The sequence below is a fragment of the Pteronotus mesoamericanus genome, unplaced genomic scaffold (genome assembly GCF_021234165.1).
Source record: "Pteronotus mesoamericanus isolate MK-2021 breed Mesoamerican mustached bat unplaced genomic scaffold, CSHL_Meso_final contig_182, whole genome shotgun sequence".
Classification (NCBI taxonomy): Eukaryota; Metazoa; Chordata; class Mammalia; order Chiroptera; family Mormoopidae; genus Pteronotus; species Pteronotus mesoamericanus.
Genome location: NW_026555078.1, coordinates 2,852,542 through 2,878,915, shown reverse-complemented (window position 1 = coordinate 2,878,915; position 26,374 = coordinate 2,852,542). Strand labels below are relative to the sequence as shown.

At 58.3% G+C, this 26,374-nt stretch overlaps 1 protein-coding gene across 1 annotated transcript in view; it reads right to left on the bottom strand.

Moving 5' to 3' along the window:
• Positions 1 to 26,374, bottom strand: part of SYNE3 (spectrin repeat containing nuclear envelope family member 3) — a 73,847-nt gene that overhangs the window by 16,819 nt on the left and 30,654 nt on the right. The window contains exons 2-11 of the mRNA XM_054567066.1: positions 25,954 to 26,111; positions 19,611 to 19,783; positions 18,017 to 18,326; positions 12,649 to 12,810; positions 10,703 to 11,050; positions 8,518 to 8,654; positions 7,145 to 7,319; positions 2,577 to 2,759; positions 1,491 to 1,634; positions 541 to 675 (exon numbers count right to left, since the gene is read on the bottom strand). Of these exons, the coding sequence (XP_054423041.1) occupies positions 541 to 675; positions 1,491 to 1,634; positions 2,577 to 2,759; positions 7,145 to 7,319; positions 8,518 to 8,654; positions 10,703 to 11,050; positions 12,649 to 12,810; positions 18,017 to 18,326; positions 19,611 to 19,783; positions 25,954 to 26,097 (1,911 nt within the window). The 5' untranslated portion in view covers positions 26,098 to 26,111. The remainder of the gene's footprint in view (positions 1 to 540; positions 676 to 1,490; positions 1,635 to 2,576; positions 2,760 to 7,144; positions 7,320 to 8,517; positions 8,655 to 10,702; positions 11,051 to 12,648; positions 12,811 to 18,016; positions 18,327 to 19,610; positions 19,784 to 25,953; positions 26,112 to 26,374) is intronic.

The window sequence follows — 26,374 nt, the reverse complement described above, 5'->3', positions numbered from 1 at the left end:
CCTGCCTATCAGCTTGTCCTCAAGGGAATTTGGAAGGACCCTCCATTCCCATTCCCACTGCTCAAAAGGGAGCCCGTCCTCTGTGAACGCCAGAAAGATCTACATGGCCACCAGAGGGCGCTGCAGACAAGGCCCACAGCCCCAAGGCTGCATCTTGTAGTCCCACCTCGGAGCCGCACCTGAGGCAGCAAACGCGATGGGCCTGCAGCCCCCAGGGGCTCTTGTTAGCACCTGAGATGTCTGTGCCTTTCGTTGGCTGCCAGCCCATGGAATTGCATATTTACTTGTTGGCTGTTGACTCACTGTCTACCCACTAGAGCGTAACCCCAACAGGGCTATCCTGTGTCCCCATCCTTGGGGCCCAGAACTCTGCCTGGCATACAGAAGGCGCTCAACAACTGCCCACTGAGTGCATGAGGAAGGGAAAAACGGGAGGAGAGGAAGAGGAAGAAGAGTTGGCAGGAACAAAGAAGAAAAGAGGGGAAGAGATCTCCCGACGGGGGTCTGATCCCGGGGCTGAGGGGCGGACGCAGCTCTCACCTCCAGAGACCTCTGCAGGGCCTGGCCGTCGGCGGACAGCTGGTCCACTCTGTGCTGGTGGTCGGGGTTCCCCTGGATGAAGGGCCTGGCGGCCTCCACCTGCACCCCGAGGTCCAGGCCCTCTTCCTGCAGCCCCTACAGCAGAGGGAGCAATGAGTGGGGCTGCCCTTCCTGCCTCCTGCGGCGGGTGCGGATCAGGGCCGGGGGCGCTGAGTGGGAGGCGCTGGGAGGGTCCCGGGGCGGCAGGTGCCCGACTCCAGCGGCTGCACGGCGCGGCCGTCTGATGGGCCCGCTTTCGGGAATGGGGAGAGCGTCTTAACTGAGGGGAAAACATTCGGAGACACCAGGAGAACAAACTGGGAGACACACGGCCAGACTCTGGCTTGACGGCCACCTTGCGTCATGAGGAATCCCATCCCAGCTTTAGTTTGAAAGCCCCCAAGGCATCATGTCTAATGTTTTCCAAAGAATACTCTCTGTGTAGGGATGAGCGGATGAGCTGTGCTTGGGCTTTAAAAGATAACTGTTAAAAACCAGCCAGCTCCTCATCCAGCCAACAATTATTAACAAGCTGCCGACGTCCAGTCCACAAGTGTTTTAAGACATTTACTTTCAGTGTCCCAGTAGGTTTATTTACCTGAAGGCCTTTGGCCTCGTTAGGGGCACTGAGCAAAGCAACGTTCAAATCAAGGTCGGTGTGAGACTTTGGAAGCGCGGACAGTGTATCAGTTTCTAAGCCTGAGAGTCAGCAGTTTGGAGGTGCTAAGGGCCCTGCTGAGGCCGGAACCGCCAGGCTGATTAGCAGAGAGGGATGATCAGATCTCCGGTGCAGGTCCCCGGGTCTGGAGGGGCCAGGCTGCCGCTCCGCCAGTCGCTGCGCAGGCGGGGCGCTGTTCCAGCTGCAGCTGAGCACCCGAGCAGAGCTGGCTTGGGCCCCGCAGGCCCCTTACCTGCAACCTCGAGAGCTGGGCCTGTTTCGCAGGAAGGTCCCGCTGAAGCCCCTTCTCGGCTTGGACTTTCGCTTGCAGGGCCAAGAGTTTCTTCTGCAGGGGCCCGAAAGCAGCCCTGAAGTCTTTGTGCTGAGCGAGCAAGCTCTGGAGGGACACAGAATGGGCAGCACACAAATTAAGAGCTTTCCTCACAACCCACCTGCTTTCTCCAGCCTTCTCCTGGCTTGCTCTTGCTCATGCAGGCGTCACCGCCTCCAGGAAGGCTTCCCAGAGCTCTGGAGGGGGTTGAGCGCCCCTCCTAAGAGTCACCAAAGTGTCCCCACATACGGCTGTTCTGCCCAGTAGAACAGGGGCTGGCAGACCCCATCTGCAGCACATCCCCCACATCCCCCAAGAGGCCTGCTTTTGTTAATAAAGTTTTATTGGAACACAGCCTCGCCCGCGCATGTGCAGCCGCTCCCATGCGACAGTGGCAGAGTGGGGATGCTGCAGCAGAAACCGTCTGCCCCGCAAACACGAGAACGTTTGCTGCTTGGATCGCTGAGGCCACGGGCGTGAGGCTCTCAGCAGGAGCCCGGCCCCCCTCAGTGCCCCGCGGACCACAGCTATCGCCATCATCACCATCGGACGCTCCGCGGACACTGGCCACATGAAGCATGACCAGCCTGCGGCACGCCATGCTCCCTTTTCGATTTCGTGTAGTCACAGACAGAGACGTATTGCTGGTAATCGTACTTTCCAGTTAACTGGTGGTTAAAAGCTTACATTTTTTCCCTCTGTGTTCTCTTATTTGACACTCCCTAGCTCTCTGTGAGGCGGTTCAGTGACCATAGTGTAGACAGGGGACTTGGGGGCAGGGACGGGGTGGGGCAGACAGATGGCCAGGAGGACAGTTAGAAGGACAGCACAGTAACCCTGCCCAGTTTACAGATGAGGAACCTTAGATGGTGGGGCCAAACGGACGTGCCCAGGCCACGCAGTGGCACATGGAGGAGCCGGGTTCAGAACGCAGGGCTGCCGGCCCCGGAAGGGGCGGCCCTGCCCCCGGCTGGGCCCCAGCACCAGGCAGACAGCGGCGGAGCTCACCTGCAGTTTGCTTTTCCTCTGCAGCAGGCCGTTGTGCAGCAGGTCCCTGTCCCTCACAGAGCCCGCCACCTGCTCCAGGAGGGCCGCCGCTCTGTCCTGGCCGCAGACGCTGCCCAGCAGGTCCCTCTTCAGCTGCAGGACGGTCAGCTGCTGTTTCAGGCGGGAGCTCTCCAGCAGGGCCGCCTGTGTAGGAAGACAGGTCGCCGCTAGCCACGGAGCAGGGCAGAGCAAGAGGGAGCTTGGAGCCCGCGCCTGGAGCACACCTGTCCTGCTGCGACTGCTGGGAGGCTGCGCCTCTGTGCTCGGTCCTGAGGCAGCGGTGGACATGAGGAATGGGCTGGCAGGAATGCGCGACGGAGGCCCTGAGTTTCAGGGTCAACCTGATCCCTTCCATGCCCCCCACATCCATCTTACTGTCAAAGCCTGAGCAAGGATTCTACCACTCACCAGTCTTAGAAACCATCTCCGTCCATCCCCATTGCTGCCGCCCATGGGCACCCTCAGCCGCACTCACCCAGACCACGGCAGCTCCTAGCTGCCCGCCAGCCTCGGCCACCCCTGGAATCAACTGTGCCCCCGCAGCGGAGCCCAAACCAAACCAGTGTGATCTCCCACCCAACAATTGGCTCTACCAGCAGTAGCAGGCTACCTCCCTCGTGGTCCCTGGGACATTATGAGGGAGTTAAGGGCCTGTAGAAGCAGACAGGGGAATTCAGGAAGGCTTCCTGGAAGAGGTGGTACCTGAATGGAGTCACGATACGCCAGGTGGAAAGGGGACCTACAGGGGACTCAGAAGCCTCTTTGTAACAGGCAGCTGCTTCCACACAGACTGAACTATGCACAGCCCAGGCCCCGCCTCCTCCAGGAAGCCCACCTGGACTTCATTCCCAGCCTACACTCTCGTTTTCTGCCACACAGCCCTGTGCTAAGCCTCAGGCTCCTGCTGGTTAACCAGTTGTTTGGGGTAAGGCCCAGGGCCCTGGTGCTGTCCGCTGGCCTGAGTCCTTCTGTTTTTACCTGATGATGATACTGAGATACTGAGCTAGACACGGGGCTGGGACCAGAGGAACAAGGACCCCAGTCCAGGTAGGTAACTGCAGTGGAGGAAGAAAGTGTTTCCCTAAGCAAAGTTCCAGCCGAGGGCTGTGGGTGTTCAGGGCGGAAGTGAATTCCTGCTGGGGAAGCCCGAGGAGGCCCCTCAGAGGAAGCAGTGCTGACAAGGGCAGAGGGGTCCCGGGAGGACACGCGGCATAATCACGGCCAGCACAGCTGGACTGGCGTGTCCCGCGCATGAGGGCAGGTGCTTTGTGATCGGCCACACAGAGGCCAAGTCTCTTTGGGTAGGGGGTCACCTGTACCTGCTTCTCACCCAGCCCAGACTTAATACCATGGGGTTAAAAATTCAGACCGGGCAGTTGTCATCGAGATGATCTGGATTCTACACTAGCTGGGAGGCCTTGGACGGTTCTGAGCCTCAGTTTCCTCATCTGTAACATAGGTCACACCGCAGCTCATGGGGCTGTCACGAAGTTTAAATGCCACGATGCCTACACAACATTTAACAGAGCAAGACCCACAGCGGACACACAATGAACAACGGCCCTTCCCAGCTGTGATTATTCAACCAGCTGTTATGGGTTAAGTTGTGCCCTCCCCCTAAAAGCTATGGTGAAGTCTTAACCTCCCACCCAGCTCAGAACGTGACCTTCTTTGGAGGCGGGGCCTGCACAGAGGTAGCCAAGGTCAAGCGAGGTCATTCGGGTGGGCCCCTGATGCCGTAGGACGGGCACCCTAATTAAAAGGGGAGATTTGGACCCAGGCACACATGCGCGGAGCGAAGACGGTGTGACGATACGTGGGGAGATGTCCACCGTGATGACAGAAGCAGAGATGGGACCTGCATGCCCAGGGACACCAACGACCGTGGCGAACACCAGAGCCTGGGAGAGGCAAGACAGAACACGCCCCCAGGGCCCTCGGAGAGAGCGAGTCCCTCCTGATGCCTCGATCTTGGACTTCTATTCCCCAGAACAGTAAGAGGATACATTCTGTTGCTTTCGCTCACCCAGCTTTTCATAGGTTGTAACAGCCGCCCTAGGAAACTAACACACGAGCTGTGCCCGACTTCCGGGGGCGCAGTGTTTCAGTTCTGGAGGGGCCCTGCAGCTCCGCAGGCCACTCGGAGGCAAGACGTAGGGGCTGAGTCAAGTAAAGGCAGGGCTGGCAGCCCGCGCCCTGGCCCGTGACATCCACGCTGCCCGGCAGGCTGGTGACAGCGATGCCAGATTGGCTCCCACCAGCAAACGGCACCCAAGCATGAGCACACAGAAGCCCTGGCCCGCCTTGTCCCAGCCCACTGCTCCGTGAAACCCCGCTCCGGGAGTCCTGGTCACCCTCTGGAAAGACAGGCCCCCTGGCTCCCGCCTCAAGGAGGCGCCGCTGTGCTTTCCGCCCCAGTCGGAAGGACAGGACAGAACACACTTGTCATGGAGTCTGATGGGCCTGGGTCAAAGCTGTAATGACTAGGCGACCTTGAGCAAGTGGCTTCCCCTCTATAAGACTTGGTTTCCTCAACAGTCAAACAGTTTTAATAAAATTGTTCTGCTTAAATCACAACGCTGTTTCCAGGAACCCGTGGGAAGGTAGGGACAAGAACATGAGATGAGAGTCTAGAGCCCACCGTTCTGGCCCTAGCGCTGTTTCCCCTGAGTGACTTGGCCTTGAACAAGCACCCTAACTTCTTCCTGGCCCAAATCCCTCAGCAAAATGAGGAGAAAATGGTAGGAATGGAGACAAAAATCTGTGTACATAGATATTCAACATATATGAATTATGACAACACAAATGAGGAACATCCTAAATATCTGTGATATGCTCAGTAAATTATGGCATTTCCACAAATGGGATATTATGCAGCCATTAAAAATGTTGACTTTTTGGAAGAATTTTAAATGATGCTGAGAAAAAGCTCACAGGTGTAGAGTGGACATATCAGTGGATATAATTACATAGTATGGTCTCAAATACACAGAAACTGTAATGAATTAACTAAAGCTTCAGTCTGTTGATGACCATATCTCCTGGACATGGCTATGTGGATTTTCATCAGAGGCAAAGGGGGCATTTGGGATTGTCTGGCCTAAGACTGAGGTTTGTGGCACACATGAAATTCACTTTGGGGATCCCTGAGGAGCACCTCTAAAACACGGACCATCATCCTCAGGAGCACAAGGAGCACGGAGCCCACAGGACCCCCAGAAGAGGGGCTGGGGTCCGCAGCGAAAGCAATATGGAGAGAGAAAGCGCGTGCTCCCACCCAAGCCTGTGGAAAGCCGCGGTGGAGACCACGGTCACCGCTGAGGACTGTGCTTGAGGGAGGAGGGCCAAACCCTGGCTGACACCAGGTCCGACAGAGAAAGGGACGGCAAGAGTGCCCATCGTGTCACCAGTGTCCTGTGGCCAGCGGGGATACCAGTGAGGGCTCTTTGTTTTCATCACAAATCTTTACATTCTCCAAGTAGACATGGCTTTTATCACCAGAAGGGAAATGCTTACACCATGGGGCTGACTCTCCCGATACCTGCTTCCACTCTGCATGTGTAGGAATCTTTGGACCTGAAGGCGTTTTATGGACCAGAGCTCCACGGTAGCCCAAGGCGGTGTTTACAGCAAATCAGAGCCACCAGGTGACAGGCGTTTGAGGCAGACACCGTCCAGGGCTCACCCAACACCCATCCCTCCTTCTTCCTCAGCAAACAACCAGGATTTTGTTAGGGTAGCAAACTGCAGGTTTCCAGGTTCTAGGATTATGACTATAACGGGTACAAACCGGTCATGGTAATTCCATCGTCCTCAGCCAGTGATTGGGCCAAGGGTGGTCATGTGACCTAGGGGGGCCAATGAGATGTGAGGGGACTCTGCCGGCGATTCCGGGAAGGAGGTTGGCCTCCCTGCTGGAAATGGCAGATGGGGACCCCTTTGGCTCCCACGCCATTCCTTCCTGCACAGGTGCTGCTGTTCATGCGAGGATGCATGCTGGCCGCAGTGGCAGCCATTGGGGGGCCGTGAGGGGAGACGTGGCTTAGAGCCAGAGAAGCCTGGGTCCTGAATGATGCTGTCGGGCTCTTAAACCAGCCCTGGGACTGCCTGAAGGTCACTGGGTTTAGCTACCATTGGTCAGGTTTCCTGTCACTTGCCCCATGCATCCTACCGCAGTAAAGGTCATGACCTGACGTGCTCTCTCATTGCTCATGCTCCCACCAGAGAGAGCTGCCTGCAGTGGGGTCCGGGGGGGGGGGGGGGGAAGGGCGCGGGAGGCCCAGTGCAGAGTCCTGGGGAACACCAGGCACGGGGCTGTGCCTTCTGAGGATGACCTCTGTCTCTGATAGCGAGCGTTGACATTTCCTGGGCACACAGGACTCCTGTGCCAGGCGTGTTCACAATGAGCTTTACCAGATAAGCAGAGGACCCAGGAACACGCCTTTCCCTAGGAGAATGCCTGCGATGCCTGTGTGGTGGCGGCCTCCCCCGGCAGCACGGGCCAGCCCTCCTGGCACAACCACGGTTACCTCGATCTGGGGCAGGAAGGTGTGAATGGAGGGCAGGTCTGGCAGGCTGGCGGTGACGTCCAGGAGCCGCTGGGCCAGGGCATTCCACAGCTGCAGGTCCTGCAGAGGCCGCTGGACACGCTGCCACAGCTCCGTCCCCGTGGTGTTGCGCAGCCGAGTGCTCCTCCCCTTCATGCTGCTCCGCGGCGCGGAGGGGAGAACAGAGAAAGCAGGTCAGTCCAGGATGCGGCCGCGCTGCAGCCCCCGGGGGCCTGGCGTGTGCTGCCCCTAGGCTGGCCCCTCTCCTGTCGCACAGGCTGTGAGCGACATGCCCTCTGGACAGAAGTGCACTGGGAAGGAGCCAGTACTCAACCCGACTTGCCGCCCAGCTTCGTGACCAGGAAACGTCAAACTCTAAAGAGCAGCTACAGAATCCCAAGACAGGTCCTGCTTGCCCCTAGGGACCTTGCAGAAATAAGCAAAATCCTGGCTTGAGTAAAAGACCATCATGCTAGGCCCAAGTAATTTTTACAAATAATTTTTCAAATGCAATGTGCCGCACCCAGTTATAGATAACCAGCACCTGATACATCAGCAAGTGCAATGGAAGGGCCACCCTGTCCCTCGGCCTACATGGTGCACAGAAGATGCAAGCACCCTGCCCACCACAGGCATCCCCTTGGGGGTCCAGGCTGCTGCTCGGAATGTCCAGAGGTGGGGCCCCAACACACTGTGGGGTCAGAGACACACAGCAAGGGGGGAACTCCCTGAGTTCATTCCGGAGGAAGCCCAGGATCAGATGGAGGGATGGGAGGGCCTATGGACGCAGGGATGATGGCTCCGCTCTGTTCTCAATAGCTCTGAGGCTCACGTACTGAAAACAGCTACAATTTCAAGTTAACCCTGTGCCGTGCGGCACTGAGGGTGGCTCTCTGGTCCGCAGGCCTGTGCTGAGCTCGGAAGGCGGAGGCCCGCTGAGCCCAGCCCACGGGTCAAGGGGCAGCAGAGGCTGGTGTGGAGACGGGCCAGAGGCTTCCGTCAGCGCCATCAGCAGGTGGGGCGTGATGTCTGTCTATTGGAAACCATCCCTTGGGCCATTACATGGTGGACACAGCCCCGGTGCTGAGCTGCAGAAAGAGACTTGTGCAAATGGGTAAATGAGCCCTTGGCATGGAAAAGAGCAAACTCAGGCGTCTTTGGGGGAGTGAAATGTAAAATACTGTCCAAAGGGACAGTGACTAAACCTAGTAAGACCTGTGACAAACCAGCCGTTGAGAGGTGCAAGAATTACTAAAGTAACCAGGTCGCAAAAGAAAGCAAGTCCACCGCCTGGAGCCCTGCACTTTGCTTGCCCTCCCCCCAACCGCCCCCCCCCCCCTCCGCAAACCCGGTACCTCTGGAACTCCTGGATGGCCGCCATGACGCTGTCCAGGAGCGGCTGCAGGTCGTGGGGGGAGACCATGAGCTCCTTCAGCTGGGCCTGCAGCCGGTCCACCCGGGGCTCCTCGGCGGCCAGCGCCGCCCGCGTCGCCTGCGGCACAAAGGAGCCCCGAGGGGGCGGTGAGCTCCAGGCACAGGGCAGGACGTCCGTTCAGCGGGGTGAGCGTGGCTGGGGGGTGGGCGAGCCAGGGAGAAAACTGTCGCCAGGGGCAGAGGCTCGGCCCCCCCCCAATCCTCGACCCTCGCCAAGCTGGTTTTCCCCTTGGTATCACCTGCCTCCCAGCACTGTCGTGAACACTTGCCCCTCATAATGCAAACAGCTCGTGTCCAGGAACAGGGACACCACGCTGAGCGCGCTGGTGTCTCGTTCATTTAGCCTCTCAAGGATTCTGGAAGGTAAGTGTGTGTGTCCCCGTTTCACCCGCAAGGAAACGCCGTCCAAGTGTTTTCTGACATTGCAGGGCCGTAAAAGGTGGCCCTGGCATTGGAGCCGGGCCCCCTGGCTCTTTAGCTGCTTCTTCAGCACCAAAGGGTGCAAAGACCTAAAGGGGTTCCTGGCAGGCTGCAAGGACACTTCCACAGAACTCCGCCGGACCGCGCCCTGGGACTGCGTTCTGCCCCGTCTGTCCTGGCCAAGTTGGGGGACTCTCAGGGGCTCGGCGCCCCCTCTATGAAAGGGGGGTCATGGCTATGACCCCACACAGGGTCGTGCAGCGCTCAGAGCAGCAGGTGGGGTCGCAGAGCCGCACAGCCACACGTCTGGCTTGGCCCCCGGGCGCCCGGACAGCTGGGCTGAGCAGGTCAGGCTATAGGACACGTCATAGGAAATACAAACAGTAACTATACGAGTGCTGTTTAAGAACAGAAGTCATAAGCAATAAATTCTGAACTTCCCTTTTAGGGATTTCCGGTTAGTCAGGACTTGATCAGAGTTGAGGTGACACCAGAATGAGGGGTGGCAGGGAGCCTCTGCAGGGATGTGGTCAGGAAAGGCTCCTGAAACAGCCAGCACGGGCACGTGGCCACGTGACAGGGGTCGCGGCAGGGCGTGCAGGCCTCCCCTCCCACGCTTGTCCCCTTTGACCCCCCTGCGCTGGAATGCACGGTAAAAGCAGTACTTTGGTGACTTTTTGGCAGGTGCTAGTCTAAGCACTTTTTCACATGTTCATAAAGAATGGGGGGGGGTCCTGTTATTAACATCCCCATTTGGCATTTAACGGAGGTAAGAGCGATTCTTCCAAAGTCATCCTGTTGGCAAAGTGAGGACCCAAGACGTGAACCCAGCAGTCTGACCCCAAACCTTAACCACTGCCCTGCACCCCCGCCTGGTGCCGAGGCAGACAGTGCTCAAGGGGAGACAAGTCTCTGTGTATGAAGCTCTCGCAGTGGAACCCGGTCCACAAGACGGGTCTGCGCGGGCCCCAAGGAGTCTGCGTGCCTCGCACCTATTTTTTATATACAAAAATAGTTGTGCACATGGGTAAACATTAGAAGGAAGAGGAAAACACAGAGGCACAATGCAGAGTGGAAGTGGGTCCGGGTGGTTTTTCTTTCAGATATTTTCCCAAATGGAACTGACATCGAGTGAACCCACTGAGTTAATAAACAATGATAGGAGCGGGGAGGGTGTATATTTTTAAAAATCTCTCTGACCACAAGTCAAACCTCCTGTGAGTGTACAGATGGGATGGGGGAGGGGGAGGGTGCTCTGATTGGACGACATCTCATTGGAACCCTCCCCAGAATGGGCTTGTCTGATTGGCTCCGCCCCCAATCCCCCGCTGTGTTTGTCAGTCGTCATTTTTACCCTGAGAGCTTTCCCTCGGCCTGGACACCCTCTGCTCTGTGCTCGGGGAGTCCACCCCCCACCCCACTTGCAGTGGCGGAACCTGCAGACAATCCACTTCTGGTCTTATTTACCCACTGATTCATCATGTGATCCTAGGGATATTGGGGGGGCAGAAATCTTTCTAGGCCTCAGTTTCTACATCTGTAAAATGGGCACAAACATCCGACGTTGGGAAAACCAGAGTGAGTAAGGCTTATGGTGGATGCTCCCACCATGCAGCAGCTCCAGGGGGAGACAGGCCAAGGCACACCCGCCGCAGGGGGGCCGTGGCTTGGCCCCACGTTGCTTACCGAGTAGCGTCTCCAGCAGGCCACCAGCTCGTCCTCAGTCCCCGCCTTTGCCGCAGGCTCCAGGCCCTCCTCAGCCAGCCTCTGAAGGCCCTTCCTGAACTCCCCCAGCTCGGCCTCCAGCTGCTTCCTGCGCTGCTCAAAAGCCCCCTTAGACCTGAGCAGGCCCTGCAACTGCTCCTCCTCCTCCTCCTGGAGGCCCCGGAGCTTCTCGAGAACTTCCCGCATCTTCTCCAGTTCTTTGGTGATCTTCTCTGCACCCAGAGGGGAGGTGTTCTGGATGACCCCCACCGCCTGCTCCTCCAGCCTCTTCAAAGACTCCTCTCCCCTGGGGAAATCCTTGGCGATGTCCTGCAGGGGAGAGCGCATGGAAAAGCCAGGAGGGGAACATCAGGCTGAACGCTGCTCCCCAGCTTCCTGGCTGAGAGCCAGAGGCCCCTTTCCATGGGGTGGGCTGTCTGCCTTCATGCCCCTGACCCACACACGAGGGTGTGGCTCCCTGCCCAAAGCCTCTACCAGGCATCTCCTTCTGTCAAGGAGAAAGTCTCTCTTGGGCGCGCCTCTAAATGTCATTAATACTCTCTGACATTTGTTAATCTGCCTTTTTAACAAAGACAGAGGCAGCCTCAGGCAGAGTCTTCCGCGGCAGCCGTCTGGAGCCAAAGGAACCTAATGACTGCATTTGCTGTCCCAATAATAATTTGTATGGTTCCCTGCTAATTATGAATGAGCACTGATTAGCCATGTATGACAACGATGTCAGGTTTCTTTTTTAATAGATGGTCATTAGCTTTTGGTTTTTAAAAAACTGTTATATAAACAGCTTTAAATCTATTTGATTTGAAAATGCCTTAGAAATATTTTTAAATGTTTTAATTGAAGTGCCGTTTACATGGAGTAAAGTATACAGACCTTGGGTGTTGCTGTTCAGAGTTTTGAGAAATAGGCGTGCTCACGTAATTCACACTGTTATCAAAACGTACAGTATTTCTAACTCTCCAGGAGGTTCTAGAACTTATTTGAAATCATAGAATATGCTGCTTTTTGAAACTGGCTTCGTTCACTCAGCATACTATTTTTTTAGATTCTTCCATGCTGTCGTGGATATCAGTATTTCATTCCTTTTTATTGTGAGTTACACTCCTTCATATATACATATATTACATTTGTCCAATAGACAACATTCTGTTGGATTGTTTATCCAATACTCTGCTGATAAAAATCTGGGCCGTTTTCAGTACGAGTCCATTAGGAACAAGGTTGCTCTGAACATTCTTATATGAGTCATTGTTCATCGTTATTTTTGTAAGGTGAGTCCATTTAAATACAAATATTAAATAAATGGTACAGGTGCTGTATAACTGTAGCAAAAATTAGAGAGTGGCTCTTGACTTACTGAAGACAATCTCCTCACCGACCCTACAGGGGGAGTCAGATGTTGATTCAAGGTCATGGCTAGTCAGGAAGGCGGGTGGGCCCCAGCCCCTCCCCCTGGCAGCCGGCCGCCCCCACCGGGCTTTCCTACCCGCAGCCCTGCTGACATTAGAGGTCGGATAGGTCCGTGCTGTGAGAGCCCTGCTGTGCACTGTAGGAGGCTTAGCAGCATCTCTGGTCCCTGCCCACCAGGTATCAGTAGCTCCCCGGGCCCCAACTATGGCAGCCAAAAATGTCTCCAGGCACTGCAAAATGTGCCCTATTTGCGACCCACCAGCTAGACCTGCTGCCGTGGCCTTGGGTTTCCCAGGGCCCCGCTGGCTTGGAGATTCCCACAGGCAGCGAGGCCCTAAACCTTTTTCCCTAGATCCCCCCACTTCTCCTCCTGCGGGATCTGTGGCCATGGGTGTTTGCATCTCCTTTGGCCCCCAGCACCCCTCTGAAAGGACTCTAACTTAGAGCCCACCACACATGCGGCTCCCTGGGCAGCCCCGGGCTGGACATGGCCAGGCTACCTGCAGCTCGGAGAGGCGGCGCTGGTCGGTCAGCTCGCAGTTGCGCCCCAGGCAGCCCTGCGCCTTCTCCACCACCGCCTGTAGCCACAGCTGGAACTCGTCCACATTTGCCTGGTAACACTGGTGCTCCTGGGCCACCTGCTCCAGCAGGCCCACTCTGTCCTGTGGAAGGGGGGAGAGTCAGCGGCCACGGGGTCTCCAGGCCTGCACATGTGTGCGTCTGCATGTGTGTGTTTGGGGGGCAGGGTTATGGGGTGCAACCCACCCTCAGCCCTTTGGCTGGAAATAAAGAGATGCCAGACACTCTTCTCTAGCTTATTAGCAAAAAGCCAAGAGATTCTTAGCTTTGGAGACCAAAGCACATCAGTGCTGGGTCTGTCCCCTGTACCGCTGGCTTTCTTTCCTACCGTGTCCTGGGCATGGCACTCAAGACAGGGGCCTGGTCATCACAACTACTGCCACCTAACGCTGTCATCTGAGCGTGCACCGAGGGGCCGGAGCTGCCCCAGGAACTTGACGGGCATTGTCACCTCGCCGAGCTCTCCCAGCCACCCGCTTGCAGGCAATGTTATTAACCCAGCTTAACAGGCAGGGACTCGGAGGCCCAGAGGTGAAGAGCCTTGTCTGAGGTCACCAGCTGCCTGGGAAAGCACCAAAAGACTCAAACCCAGGGGGTGAGGCTGGGCCTCAGCGTGCCTGCCCCTGGACGATGGTGTCTGCAGGGCATGCAAATAAATGGCAAGCTGCCCCAGTTCCTCGTGAGGGAGGCCAAGTCACCTGCGTGGGTTGGAGTCATCTGTTTCCAGACAACGCCACTGCAGTTCTAACCGCATAGGGACCAGATGGGCGTCTGAGAGCGGCTGGCTTTGGGGAAACAAGTGTTCCCGATATAAGACCTACTGTGTGCCTAAGGACTCTGTTTTTCAAAACATACCACTGATCACAGCACCATCTCTTTAACCCCCTCCATGGCTCCTCCCTGCCCCAGGCTCAGGTCCGAAAGCCACAGCCTGGAGGTCAAGGGCAGACGCTGTGCCTGGGCACGGGGCCCCCGCGGTCCGGAACCAGGGCTTGGGGGCCCACGGCCTGCGACTTGAGCCACGGCCTGACGCGGGCTGCTAGTTCACCCTCTGCTCTGTGCCCGAGCCTCTGCCGCTGTGAGCAGTGGCTAACGCCAGCGCCTGCCTCGCTGGGCTGCAGTGGAGCCGCAGGGGTCGGAGCCCATGTAGCCCACGGACAGCATCGGGCAGCCTGGGGGTGCTAGACAACAGTGAGCCACGGTTACAATCGCCTGCGGCCCCTTCCTTTTCTGAAGATGGGCCGCTGCCCCAAGCTGAATAGAGGGCCTTCCCTCTGTGGGGCTCCGGCTGGGGGACCCAAGAGCCCCTACAGACAGGCTGCGCCTTGTTGGTTTGCTGCCCAGGTCGCTCAGGGCAGGCTCTGCAGATGCTTCCTGAATGGCAGAAAGAATACGCACTGAGCGCCTGCCCGTGGGGACAGGGGTGGGGGAGGAGGGAGGGGATGTTGAAGGAGTCAAGGAAAGGGAAAGAGGGGATTTCCACTAAAGGAGCCCTGGCTATGGGCCTGGAACTTGACGAGGATGATCTTCCTTAATCTTCACCACAATCCTTAAACTCTCCCATTATATAAATGTCCAGATGGATGCTGGGAGGTCACGTAATTCCCGCAGGGCCTGAGACACAGGATTTAAATGGTAGGGGTCGGACTGCAAGTCAGGGCCCTAGAGCAGGGGTGGGCCACCTGCAGCCAGTTCGGCTTTCTCTGGCCTGTGGGTTCCGTCCCAGCTACTCCACCTCCTAGGCGCTGCTTCTGAGGCCACGGCTCAGACAGGCGGCCCCAGGCAAACGCCCCAGGGCTGGGTGTATTCTAATACAACTGAAATGTGGGCACTCAAGCTTGAAGTCTGTATCTTCGCATGTCATGGAATATTCTGGTTTGTATTTCCCCCACAATCATGCAAAAACGTAACAACCATTTTTAGGTCATAGGTCATGCAAAATCGAGAGGTGGGCTGGATTCTGTCCACAGGCTGCAGGTTGTGGGCCTCCCTCTCAGCCATGGAGCCAGGAGGGCTCTGAGCATGTACGAATCAGTCAGAAGTCCTCAGCTGGCAAGTGTGGACAGATACACAACTTCCTGTTGTACGCGCCAGCTCCTCCCTTTGAGAAGCTCCTTGCCAAATCTAGAGATACTAATTAATTCATTGAAACCTTTGCTACAACCATGGCAAATGGGAGAAAATAACCCCACTTTAGAGACGGGGAAAGCAAGGCACACAGCCAAGTCCTTCCGTGAAGAACCAAGAAATCTCCCAATAATCGGCGTGAGGCCCAAGGCTCCCACAGCAGCCCCTGGCAGACAAAACCACTGCTGTTTCAGTTCCAAAGGCGCACCAAGGGACGGTGCCTGGCCCTTCACGTTGCCCTTGCGGGCTGCCCCTTCCTACGAGCTTGCCTGCGTCCACCCAGAGCTCCTCCATCCATGGGCAGGGCTCATGTGTGAACCAAGGAGGGCCAGACGAACACGCTGAGAATCTCCTGTGGCCCCAGCCGACTGAGGGTTATAAACGAAGCAGCCTCCGCACCAAACATGCCGGCCAGCAGCTGCGTGAGCATGTGAGTGATGAGGTGCTGGCACCCGGGCAAACGCAGAGTAAATAAAGGCCTCAGTGAGAGGGCGCAGGCCCAGACGGGGCCGCGGCCATGTGGGGCAGCCGGCCAGGCGAGCTCTGTGCCAGGCAGAGCGATCACACAGCACAGCTCCGCCGCCGCGGCCGCGGCCAAGGCAGCGGATGACAGCAGTGACGAATGGGAGAGTGCTCAACCTTCTCTCGTTAGACCAAACAATTAAACCATCTGCGGCCGGAAGAGCTGTCAGGAATGTCAAAACCCAACGCACTAAAAAGGCGGCGTGGATCTAGGCTCCGTGCAGGCCGCACGGGCGACTTTGATTCATGGCCAGATGCTGGACACACACGCCTCCTCTAGAGAGGGAAGCAGGGGACAGAGGATGCCACTATGCCCCTGGCCCTTCAGAAAGTGGAATTGCTGGATTAAAAGCACTCAGACAAAGTAAACAAGCAAGACCTTACTGGCTACCAGCCTGCTCTGTTTCTTCTGGACTTTCAAGTGTTTTGAATGGACAACGTGCTCATTCCCAGGCTGGGCGGGGTCCTCATCAAGAATCTCCCTCCAGGGGGTGGTCACAGAGGCCACCAGCCCAGAGGTGGGCCTCACGGTGCTTCTGTGGCCCTGGCCTCACCGACACCAGAGGCTTTGCTAACTCACATATTGGAAGTCAAAAAGGGATTTTCAGAGGTGGAATTGATGGCCTGTCAACTCGTGTGAGCACCGCTGAAATGCGCTCTTATTGGGGAAAGACGAGAGTCAATACACGTAGCATCTGCTGCAAACGGAACAGTGCTTTTTCCTCATCCCACTCCCCGCCAAGTTCATGTGCTAAAGCCTTGACCCCTGATGTGATGGTATTTGGAGATGGGGCCTTGGGGGTTGACTGGGGTGATATGAGGTCCTGAGGGTGGGGTCCCCATGACGGGATTAGTACCCTCCCAGGAGGAGACACCAGAGAGCTCGCTGTCCGTGCGTTCTCTGCCGTGGGAGGACACAAAGAGAAAGCAGTCATCTGCAAGCCAGGAAGACACCCTGCGCCAGAAAGCAAAGGCACCGGCACCCCGACATCAGACTTCCAGTCTCCAGACTGGGAGAAGTAAACTCCTGCTGTTGAAGCCACGGGTCTGTGATTTCCGAGACAGAAGTCCAAGCAGACTCAGACAATGCCCCAGGGACCCTCCCCACTCTGAGAACAGGCCGGGGGCCCCTAGGGATCTTTGCACAGCCCCAGTCCTACCACTGGGGGAGATTTCAGCTGCCTGCATTGGGGGTGGCTTTCTCACCTGCCTTGAGAGAGCCTTTTATGCCAGGGGACCCCTACAGCACATGTTCAGAGCAGGGCACCAGGAGGCATCTGGGCCACCAAGATACTTTGGGGACTACTGGACAGCAGGGTTAACCACCTGCTTAGTATGGAGCCAGGCTGTTCTCCTTCTGCCCAAGGTGGGGGCAGGGAGGCTGGAGTGTGCCCAGGAGGTTGATCTCATGTTACTGATGAGGACCACGGGGCTGGGAACAAACTCTCTGGCCAAGGGCAGTAAAAACGCTTGCCTCTCTCAGTAGCTTCTCAGGTTCTGAGGGTCACAGTACCCTCTGGAATCTCACAGCAAAATGCCCATCCTCACGTGGCAGTTTGCATCTAACGCCAGAAGGCCCTGGCCCCTGCCCCCCAGCCACCTCTGATGGAGACTGTAAAACACGTACCCTTAGGATAATTACATATCGGGAAGGGGCGTGCAATGTAAGGGAAAAGAGACCCCGTGCAAAGAGGAATGGCAGACATAATGAAGGAACCAAAGAGGATTTCTGAAATAATAGTAATAATAATTTAACTTAATAACTCCATGGGCTGTTTAAAAATCAAGGCAAGGAAAAGGTGAGGGAATAGCGGCAAAGGATGGGCACAAGGATGAGGGGAGGGCAAGAGAGGGCAGAAGAGGAGGGGCTAAAGGGCAGGAGGAGGGAGGGCGGAAAAAGGGGCGGAGGGAGGGGAGCAGCTAAAGCAAGCCTTAGTCCTAGGTCAGAAGGTCAGCCACACGCGTATTAAGCACCCACATGTGTGTAAGTTACTGAGTGGCACTGGGTGTATAAGGGGCAGATATGGGCTGATGGGTGGGTGGGTGGGTGGGTGGTAGAGGGGTGGGTGGATAGGTAGATGGACAATTGATGAGTGGGTGGACAGTGAGTGGATAGATGAACAGATGGGTGGCAAGTAGATAGTGAGGGAGTGGGTGCGTGGGTGGAGGTGTAAACAGTGGTAGTTGATAGTGGAGAGATGGATAAGTGAGTGGGTGGGTGAAGGGGTAGGCAAGTTGATGAGTAGGTGAATGAGTAGCTAGATGGCTGGGTGGGTGATTAAGTGGTTGTCTAGATAAACAGGAGATTAGTTAGGTTGGTGGGGAGGTAGACGGGTGAGTCGAGGGTAAACAGGTGTACAGGAGTGTGGGCGGCTGGGTGGATGGCTGGGAAGGTGAGCAGATGAGGTGGTGAAGGGGTGGAGAGTGAGTGGGGGACTTGGTAGTTTAGTGTGGACATAAAGGGACGAGTGGCTAGGACGGTGGGTAGATAGGTGAATGTTGGTGGGTGGGTCTTGGGTGAGTGGACAGTAGATGGTGAGTAGACGGACGGATAGATGATTAGTTAGCAAATGTGTGGCCAGATGGGCAGAGGAGGTGGGGAAATGGCTGTCTGGGTGAAAGCCCACCGCGCTCGCCCACCTGGGCTTTGGCCTTCACGGCATCGTACTCGGCCTTCATCCTCTTCTGGGCATCTTCGTCCACGCTGGGGTCCCCGATCCTGTTGAACAGGGAGGCGGCCTCCTCTAGCAGCCGGTCCAGGAGCACGGCCTGGCTCTCCACGTTGTGCAGCAGCACCTGGGCGTGGCTCAACTGCCACTGCTTCTCCTTCAGGCCCAGCTGCAGCTCCATGGGGGGCTCCAGCACCACCGTCATCTTCTGGAACCAGCGGTAGAAGTCATCTCGGGCCAGGAGGTACTCGCTCCAGTGCAGCCACACCCACTCGATGCGGCTGCGGGCACAGAGACAGGGGGCCCTGAGACCGCGGGCCCTGAACAAGCCACCCACCTGGCTCCTGGCACTATGGGACTATGGGAGGGGAACACGGTGATGCCCTCTTTGGGTGTTAGAGTCGCCTGGGCAGCTTGCTGACACTACAGATTCAGGGCCCCACCTTGGTCCTGCGGGACAAGACCCTGTATCTGGGAGCCAGGCTCCATGGGCGGGGCCACGGACGCGGGTGGCTCAGATTCCAGACCTGCTCTAGAACGACCCGCCCTGCGGACGTAGCTTACAGAGCCTTCGCTGCTGGCACCCCAAATTCTCGCCCTAAACTCCCATCGTCAGCATGCAGGGACCCCCAGTCATTTCTCTCCGGCAGTGGGACTGGGCACAGTCACCCCGGCTCTTCCCGTGGGCGTGCCCACCAACAGACACTGAACATGCCGTTGGGAGTGTGCGATGCTTTGCAGAGGATGCTGGTATCTGGGGGCTGGCGGCCACACCGTGGGGGTGGAGGGCGGAGGGCTGTGTGTGGGTTCAAGAGGTGTCACTGCACAACCCTGCCTCCTCACTTGCCTCAGTTTCCCCATCTGTACCACAGGCACGGACCTACCCATGCAGCCACAGCAAGCCACTTTGGAATTCTAAGTGAAAAGGCTTGTAAAGCCAAAGCACCATGCAAAGCGCCCGCAGCCCACTCACCACTGGGGAGAGCGCTGGCTGCTCCTGTTTGCTGAGGGCCTACCGTGCGCCTTGCTCACGACATTGGCTCTCTCCCCCTCCCATCCTCCTAACAGCCTTCCGCGAACATTTGATTATACCCATTGTCCAGATGGGATACCTGAGGCTCAGAGAGGTCAAGTAACTTTCCCAAGGCCACACAGCAAGTAGCTGTGCAAGCAAGAGGCCCCGTCCATCTAATGCCCACCCCGCCCCGCCTGGCTCCCCGACGCAGGCAGAGAATCTGGGCTGAAGCGCTGGCAAGAGCCAGGCCTTCCTCCTCCAGCGCCGTTCTCCCACTCTGTGGGCGGACGCGCGCATGGCAAGCCTGCAAAGAATTAACTGTTGGCTAAACAAGATGGGCTCCCTCTGTCTACGATCATCATTAAGCTTGACTGTAATTGGGAAGAGGCAGGCCAAGCTGGCTGAAACCCCAAGAGAACATCCCATTCCCAGAATTCCCAGCGCTGGAGAAGTGTCCCCTGGGCAGAAGCCCCAGGCCAGCGTGGCAGTGGGCAGGCAGGGGCCGGGGCGACCGCAGACCAAGCCCTGGCAGGGGCCCCAGCAGCCCCACCTGTGACAGTGAGTCATGTAGATGACTGTCTCCTCCCACCGGGCCTTGATGTCCCTCAGCTGGGCCAGGATCCCAGGCTTCTGGTCCTCGTGGCAGCATGCCAGGAGCGCTTCGGCCGCCTGCAGCACCAGGTCCACCTTCAGGCGCCCCTCTGGCTCCAGTTGGCATATTTTCTGTCATGGGCACAAAAGCCAGTTGCCAGGGATCAGGCAAAGTGCACAGGGGCTGAGCCACAGACAGTGCGTGACGGGAAGAGCCCAGATTCTGAGCCCAGAGGTGCTAGGGTTCAAATAGTGGCCCCTGAGCCCTTCTCCTGGGACCATGACATCCTGCCAGTGGCTCTGAGGGCAGGAACAAGAAGCGACGGAGGAGCGTAGAAGGACACCAGCTGCCTGGTTATTTGAGTTCCCTCCCTTCCCCAGGGGGCCGCTCCTAGCTGTGTGAACTTGGACAAGTTTCATCACCTCCTTGGACTCGGTTTCACCACCTGTGAAATGGGTATGTTGAGTACTTAGCTCTCAAGTTCCCGTTCCAGAGTTCAGCGAGAAAAGGCACGTGAAGTATACATCATGGTGCGGGGCCGTGCGGGTCTGCCTCTCAGGGCCATGCAGGGAGGGGGGCTGACCTATGACCCCGGCCAAGGTTCCAGGATGACCTCTGAGTTGGTCGTTTGCACCAAGCCCTCGCCCCCTCGGCTGCTCCCGCCAGTGAGCAGGCAGGAAGGCTGAGGCCAGCCCGTTCCTGGGGGACATCGGGCTCCAACAAAGGGCAACTGGTCTGGGACGACGCATGGCCTCGCCAAATCCCCCAGGACGGTAAGGCAGGCTGACCGCTGCCCGCGCCCCTGGCCTCGGGGCCAGACCTGCACTGGACGCGCTGCATCCGTCCCAGGCACTTGGGGCTCCGGCCCATTTCCTGTCACGGGTGTTTCCCTAACAAACGTTTGCACAGTTCACCTCACTGTGGCTTTGGATTCTTGGAGGACCAAGACTAATCACACAAAGTGTTAGCTGCTGGGATTGTTCCAGGCCTTTGGCAACAAAAGCTTAGTCTCTATAGTAAATATGTGCCTGGATTCCACTTACAGGGCCATATCAGCTGTCACGGTGTTCAAAGGCTCCAGGCCTACGAACCAGGGAGAGAGAGGGGACAGTTATGCCCCAAGAGCGCGGAGGGGACCAGGAAGAGCTGACCGCTAAAGCTCCCTCCCCGCCTGAGTGTGAGGGAGGGCTGGCAGTCACAGTCACAGACGGGTGTCCCCAGGGGGCTGGCTGTCTCTGGCCCTTCTCTGTGGGTGGGGTGGGGGCAGGGCCGCTGCCGTGTCCAATGCCACCCGTGGATGGCTGTGCGACCCCAGGCAGGTCACTCGACCACTCTGGGCATCCCTTCCTCACCCCGAGATCCTGAGGACAATCCCTGCTTTGTCCACCTCATGGGGGTTGAGGATTAATTTTTAGAAATACTGTTACTTTAAACATCGACATAAGTTAATGCAGCTCATGTAGACTCTCCCCGCACATGCGCAAGTGGGCAGGGGCCCCGATCCCTTTTGTTACTTCACGTGAGAATGGTTAGTGATGACGATGACGACGACGATGAGGACAGTGACAGATGGTTCAGAGGGACTTCCTCTACTCCATGTCTCATCAGAGAGCGCAGCCGAACGAGCTCCTCTCTAAGGCTGCCTTTGAGCCTTGAGTGGGTGGGGGAGCCAGGACGGGTCGGGGAGATCGGGGAGATTCCCCCAGACAGGGGAAGCGGCTTTGTTTGGGGCGGGGTGGGGGGGGCTAGGAGGCAGGATGGGACAGGATAGGACGGGGGCCCCCAGGGTCACAGCTGCAGCAGGCACCCATCAGGGACCCTGAGTCCTGCTCAGCAGCCAGTGGCTATGTGGACCACAAAGGTACCGTAGTGCCTAGTGTGCACTAAAGGTCCAAGGGCCACCGTGGAACATTCTAGACTGAGAACTATTACCCTCCCCCCGGCCCAGAACATTTCACACCACTCAGGATCCGGGGTCCCACCGTGTGGCTACGGATGAATGTGTTGCCCTCCAGTGAGATTTAATGGGATCAGAACTCGTAACAAGTAAGGGCCTGCTATTGCTGACACCGAGCCGGGGGGCACCGCGTGCTCACTGCCCAAGCTGGCAGGGTGGGCACCGTGGTCATTCTGGTTTACAAGCGAGGGCACCGGGGTCCCACAGAAACCCTGAGCTCCGCAGAACGACTCTCACAGCAGCCAGAGCGCCTCCTTACCACGTGGGCTCACGTAAGCTCGGACCAGATCCAGCGCCATAAACCAAGGAAGCCAACAGCTTCCAAAAAGTTCACTCTCTCTGCCACACCCAGAAAGAGCCAGCCAGGCCCGGAAAGTCCCCGTGAGGGCAATGGCCCTCCCCCAAGGCCCAGTGTCCCAGTCGTGTGACCTCCTCCAGGCTTCTGGACTTTGCCCTCCTGATTCCTGGTTGGAGAGGCACAGGCTGGACTGAGAGGTACGGGAGACCCATGACCCACTGCCCTTTGCTGGGGACTGAGTGTGGCTTCCCTGCCAGAGAGAGGAGCGCTGGCCAGTCCACAGGCAGGCAGAACACCTGCCCCGAAATGCCCAGCCGGAGGCTGTGGCTGGGCTGGCAGAGACAACTGAGGAGAAGCAGGCCCTCTCCTTCCTCGCCGCCCTGGGGACTGGCTGGGGTGAGGTTTCTTCAGAGCCCACCCCTGGCAAGGACGCCATCCAGGACTGTGTGGCAAGGGATGCCAGCCGGCTGGGCAGGTGTCTGAACAGCAGTTATAATGTCATTCCTTTCACGAAGAAGCCGGCGAAAGCAACTGTCACGTGGGGGGCGGATGGAGGGAGGACCTGTGGGGGGAGGAGTAGGAGCCCAGGGAAGCTGGAGGAGCAGGTTAGTCAGGGCTCCCCTCAAGGCAGCGAAGACCAGGCGGGCATGGTGCTGGGCACGGTGCTGGCCACTGGACGCCAGGACGAGCAAACGCGCCGGGTGCTTGCAGGCTGCGCGGGGTCTGCGGACGAGTGCGTAGAGGACTCTGAGAGGCCCGAGGCCACAGAGTGTGCTGGAGCTCCAGGAGGGTGGTGGGGGAACCCCAGGAGGCTTCCTGAGCAGGCGGCACTGGCACAAGCCTGGCGATGTGCAGGCATTTGAGATGGGGGCTGAGCAAAGGGCAGGCACAGCATGTTGAGGGACGGTGCGTCCGGCTTGGGGAGGCCAGGCCCCGGGAAGCGCTGGCAGGTCCCTGCCGCCGCAGTGACTGGAAGCCGGTGAGGAGGCAGCCTGGCTGTGGCCAGGCCCCAGGTGTGGGGCCAAGGACGCTGAGAATCAGAGGACAAAGAGCTGGGGTGTTGGGACTTAGGAGAGCGGCTCCAGGGGCTCGGGGCACGGGCAGGGACAGTCAGCGTGCCTGTGTCCTGCACCAGGGCCACCACAAACGACCCCCTGCATAGGTCATGCCCTGTGCGGTGCCAGGCTCGCCCGTAATTCCTCCTCTCGACCCTCCCTCCCTCCTGCGAGGTGGGGACTCTCACCTTCCCTCGAAGGGAGCAAGCTGAGGTTCCGGAGTTCTGAAGACTCCGCCAAGGTGCCACGGACACAGAGGTGATTCGACCCAGCCTGTGGCCCCAGACCCGGGCTCTCAGGCTCTGTGGGTGTAGCCTCCCCTCACAGACGGCCCCCCACCTCCTGAGGGTCCTGGCATACGAGGGGTGAGAGGGTTCTTCCCCTGTTTTACCGATGGGAAATGAGCTGGCGGGAGGGCACGGGACTCGCTCCCCACCCCACAGCATCAGAGCTGGGTAGAAGGTCACATCCTGGTCATTCGGGGTGTGCGTCACCGAGCTGGCGGAGGGGCCGCAAGGGAGACCCCAGACCCCAGGGTGCAGTCCGGGGACTGAGGAGGTGAAGAAGGCACCAGCTGACGGGAGTGCAATGTTTTCTTATCACCAAATTGTTTTTAAAATGTCAAAGCATGTAGAAAATGCGCATGCCTGAGCCTTGCGGGGCAGCACAGTGGCATGAGGCCCCACTCAGGGGCTCCAGGTCAAGTCTGGGGGGGCCTCAAGTGACTGAAGTGCTCCCTCCAGCGGGCAGGGCCCACTGCCGCTGGCCACGCCTGCGGCTCTGCCTAAGGACCATCCTTGCCTTTGCTTAAGCCAGACCCACCAACCAGGGGTAATGATCTGCCAGCGAAGCGCAAGGTTGCAGAGGGATGCGCACCCTGAGACAGCAAGTCCACACGCAGGGTGGCGCCGTCCCGATGGAGAATGCCACGGCTGGGGAGGGGGGGTCAGGAGAGACTCGTGGACAAGGGAACGTTTCATTTCACAGGCACGCCCAGACCCAAACAAAAGGGCGCTCCTAGTAGAGGCGTCAGCACAGACAAAGGCTTAGTGATAGAAAATCTAGGAGGTTTCTGCCAATAGGAGGATGTATGTGCTTGGCAGGTGGGGTTTTAGGGGCGGGGCTGGGGAATGAGGCTGGAAAACGGGGCTATGCCAATAGCGAATGGCTCCCGATGTGGGGTCTTTCTTTGGCGGGCAATGGGGTGCCCTGGAGGCTTCGGAGGAGGAGGAGAACACCGTGAGACCCGCTCTACGCATGTTCCTCGTACCTGCTTGTAGGAGAAAGTGGCCACCTGGGTTGTGTGCGTGCCTGTCTCCCGCTATGCTGTGCACCCGAGAGCAGGGTGCGCCTCGGCCTCCTCCGGCCCAGGTCCCCGCATAGGGGTGGCCGGTGACGCTCTAAACTCAGTCTTGGGACCACGTCTTCACCAGCTCAATTCCTTGAATTTTGGCCCGTCACTGTGTCTAGGAATCCATTTTACTACTGAAAAGTGGCGACAATAAAACCACACTCACAGGGCTTTTGTGAAATGAAACATGAAAGTCGATCGCGGTGTTCGGTGAGTGCCAGCTCCCCTGTTCCCGGGAGGAATAAACGCTTGATAAACGCCTATTGGTGACAACAACAATGGCAAGTCTGACCAGGGAAGGGGCTTGGGGCCGCCGCCTCCCCTGCAGCTCCAGGCTTGCCCCGCCCCCTCAGTCCCCAACCTCCCAAAGTTCCAGCCCACCGGCCGTTACAGGAGAGGGGTCCCAGCTCCTTGGTGCTTCAGGCTGTCACCCTCTGGCCCCCGCCCGCCTCTCTGGCCCTGTCCCCTGTTTCTGCCTGACAGTCAGGGCTGCCGTCACACCAGCTTTGGCAGGGCTCCCAGCATGTGTACCTCAGGGTGCCCCCTCCCTTACACTGTTCCCTCTGCTGGGACCCCACCCTTGCCATCCTCACCCCTGCGCCCCCCAACCTAACTTCTCCCCTTTTAAGCCTCTGCAGCAAAGTCCAGGGGATGTGACCTCCTCCGGACTCCCTGCCTGTCCTGGGTTCTTTGCTCACTTCACCATCCAATAGGGAAGCTTCTGATTGGGTCACTCAGGAGTGGCCACCCCCCTCCTTTCTGCCTCGACAGTCAATTGGCCAGAGCTCTAACCAGCACACCGGGCACACCAGGCATTGCTCGTGGACAGGCCCCCACCCGAGGGTGGTCAGCGCCACTTCCGGCCTGGTCGGCGGACCAGCCTGCGCAGGAGAAGGTCAGCTTCCCCTTAAAAGCAACCATTGTTAGGTGATAAATTATAATTGTGGAACGTCCCAATAAACGTAACCTGAGAGACGTGCAAGCCAACTGCTTTGCTCACAGATGGGGAACTGAGGCCCACAGACAGACAGCACTGGCCGCGGCACGGAGGCTGTGGCCCAGCTCTCTATGCGTCCAGCGCTCGTTCCCACGGTGACGCTGGGCCAGGCACTGGGCACCCGAACTGCTGGTCAGTGTAGCTCCCTGTGCGCTGAGCCCTGCTTTGTGCCAGGCGGGGAGTAAACCTGGACCCTGGCCCTGGAGAAGCCAATGGGGTCGCTCCTCACCGGGCACAGCCCCCGCCCCTGCCCCCGAAGGCCAACCTGGGCCAACCCGGACCTGGCCGCAGGGAAGCAGGGAGGGGGGCAGGACGCCAGGCCTGGGCCAGCTGGGCTGGGCACCTGGCTGGCTGCACGGTGCCCCTGCCGGGACAGGAGGGCCAGAGGGTGGGCCCTAGATGCTTCCTATGACAGTGGGGTCCAAGGACCGGAAGCAATGGCGTCGCCTGGAGCATGTCAGAAATGCCACACCTCGGGCCCACCCCGACCTCCGGGATCAAAATGTGCCCTTAAACGGACATCCTCAGGAGATCCAGACACATCAGAGTCTGCAGAACACTGGCCCAAGTCCGGAAACCTGAGACCAGAGAGGGAGGGCCCCGGCCACGGCCCCAGGCCACGGAGGCTGGGGCCCCTGCGTACCTCGGTCTCCTGCAGCCTGGCCTCCAGGGCGGCCCGGGGCCCCTGGGTGTTGTCGTTGACCTGCAGCCGGTCCTGCACGGCCTTCATCCACTCCCGGGCGTCCTCCACGCTCCTGGCGAAGCCCTCCTGGGGCTGCTGAGTCATGGCACCTGCTGGGGCTGAAGGCAGGACCACGTGAGATCAAGCCGATGGGCGAGCATGCAGGGGCCCAGGGCAGGCAGGTGGGCGGCCGGCGAGGGTGCAGGAGATGGACCCGGTGCACAGGTCCAGCCTCCCCGACCCCGGCGCCTGGACTGGGGTGACGCGGTCAGGGGTGGTTGCATTTGTCAAAGAGCCGGAGGGCTGGGACAGACAGGGAAGGAACCCAGGTCCGGGCGCGCCTGTGGCTGAGCCCCGACAGCGGGCCCAGGGGGCTGGGTTG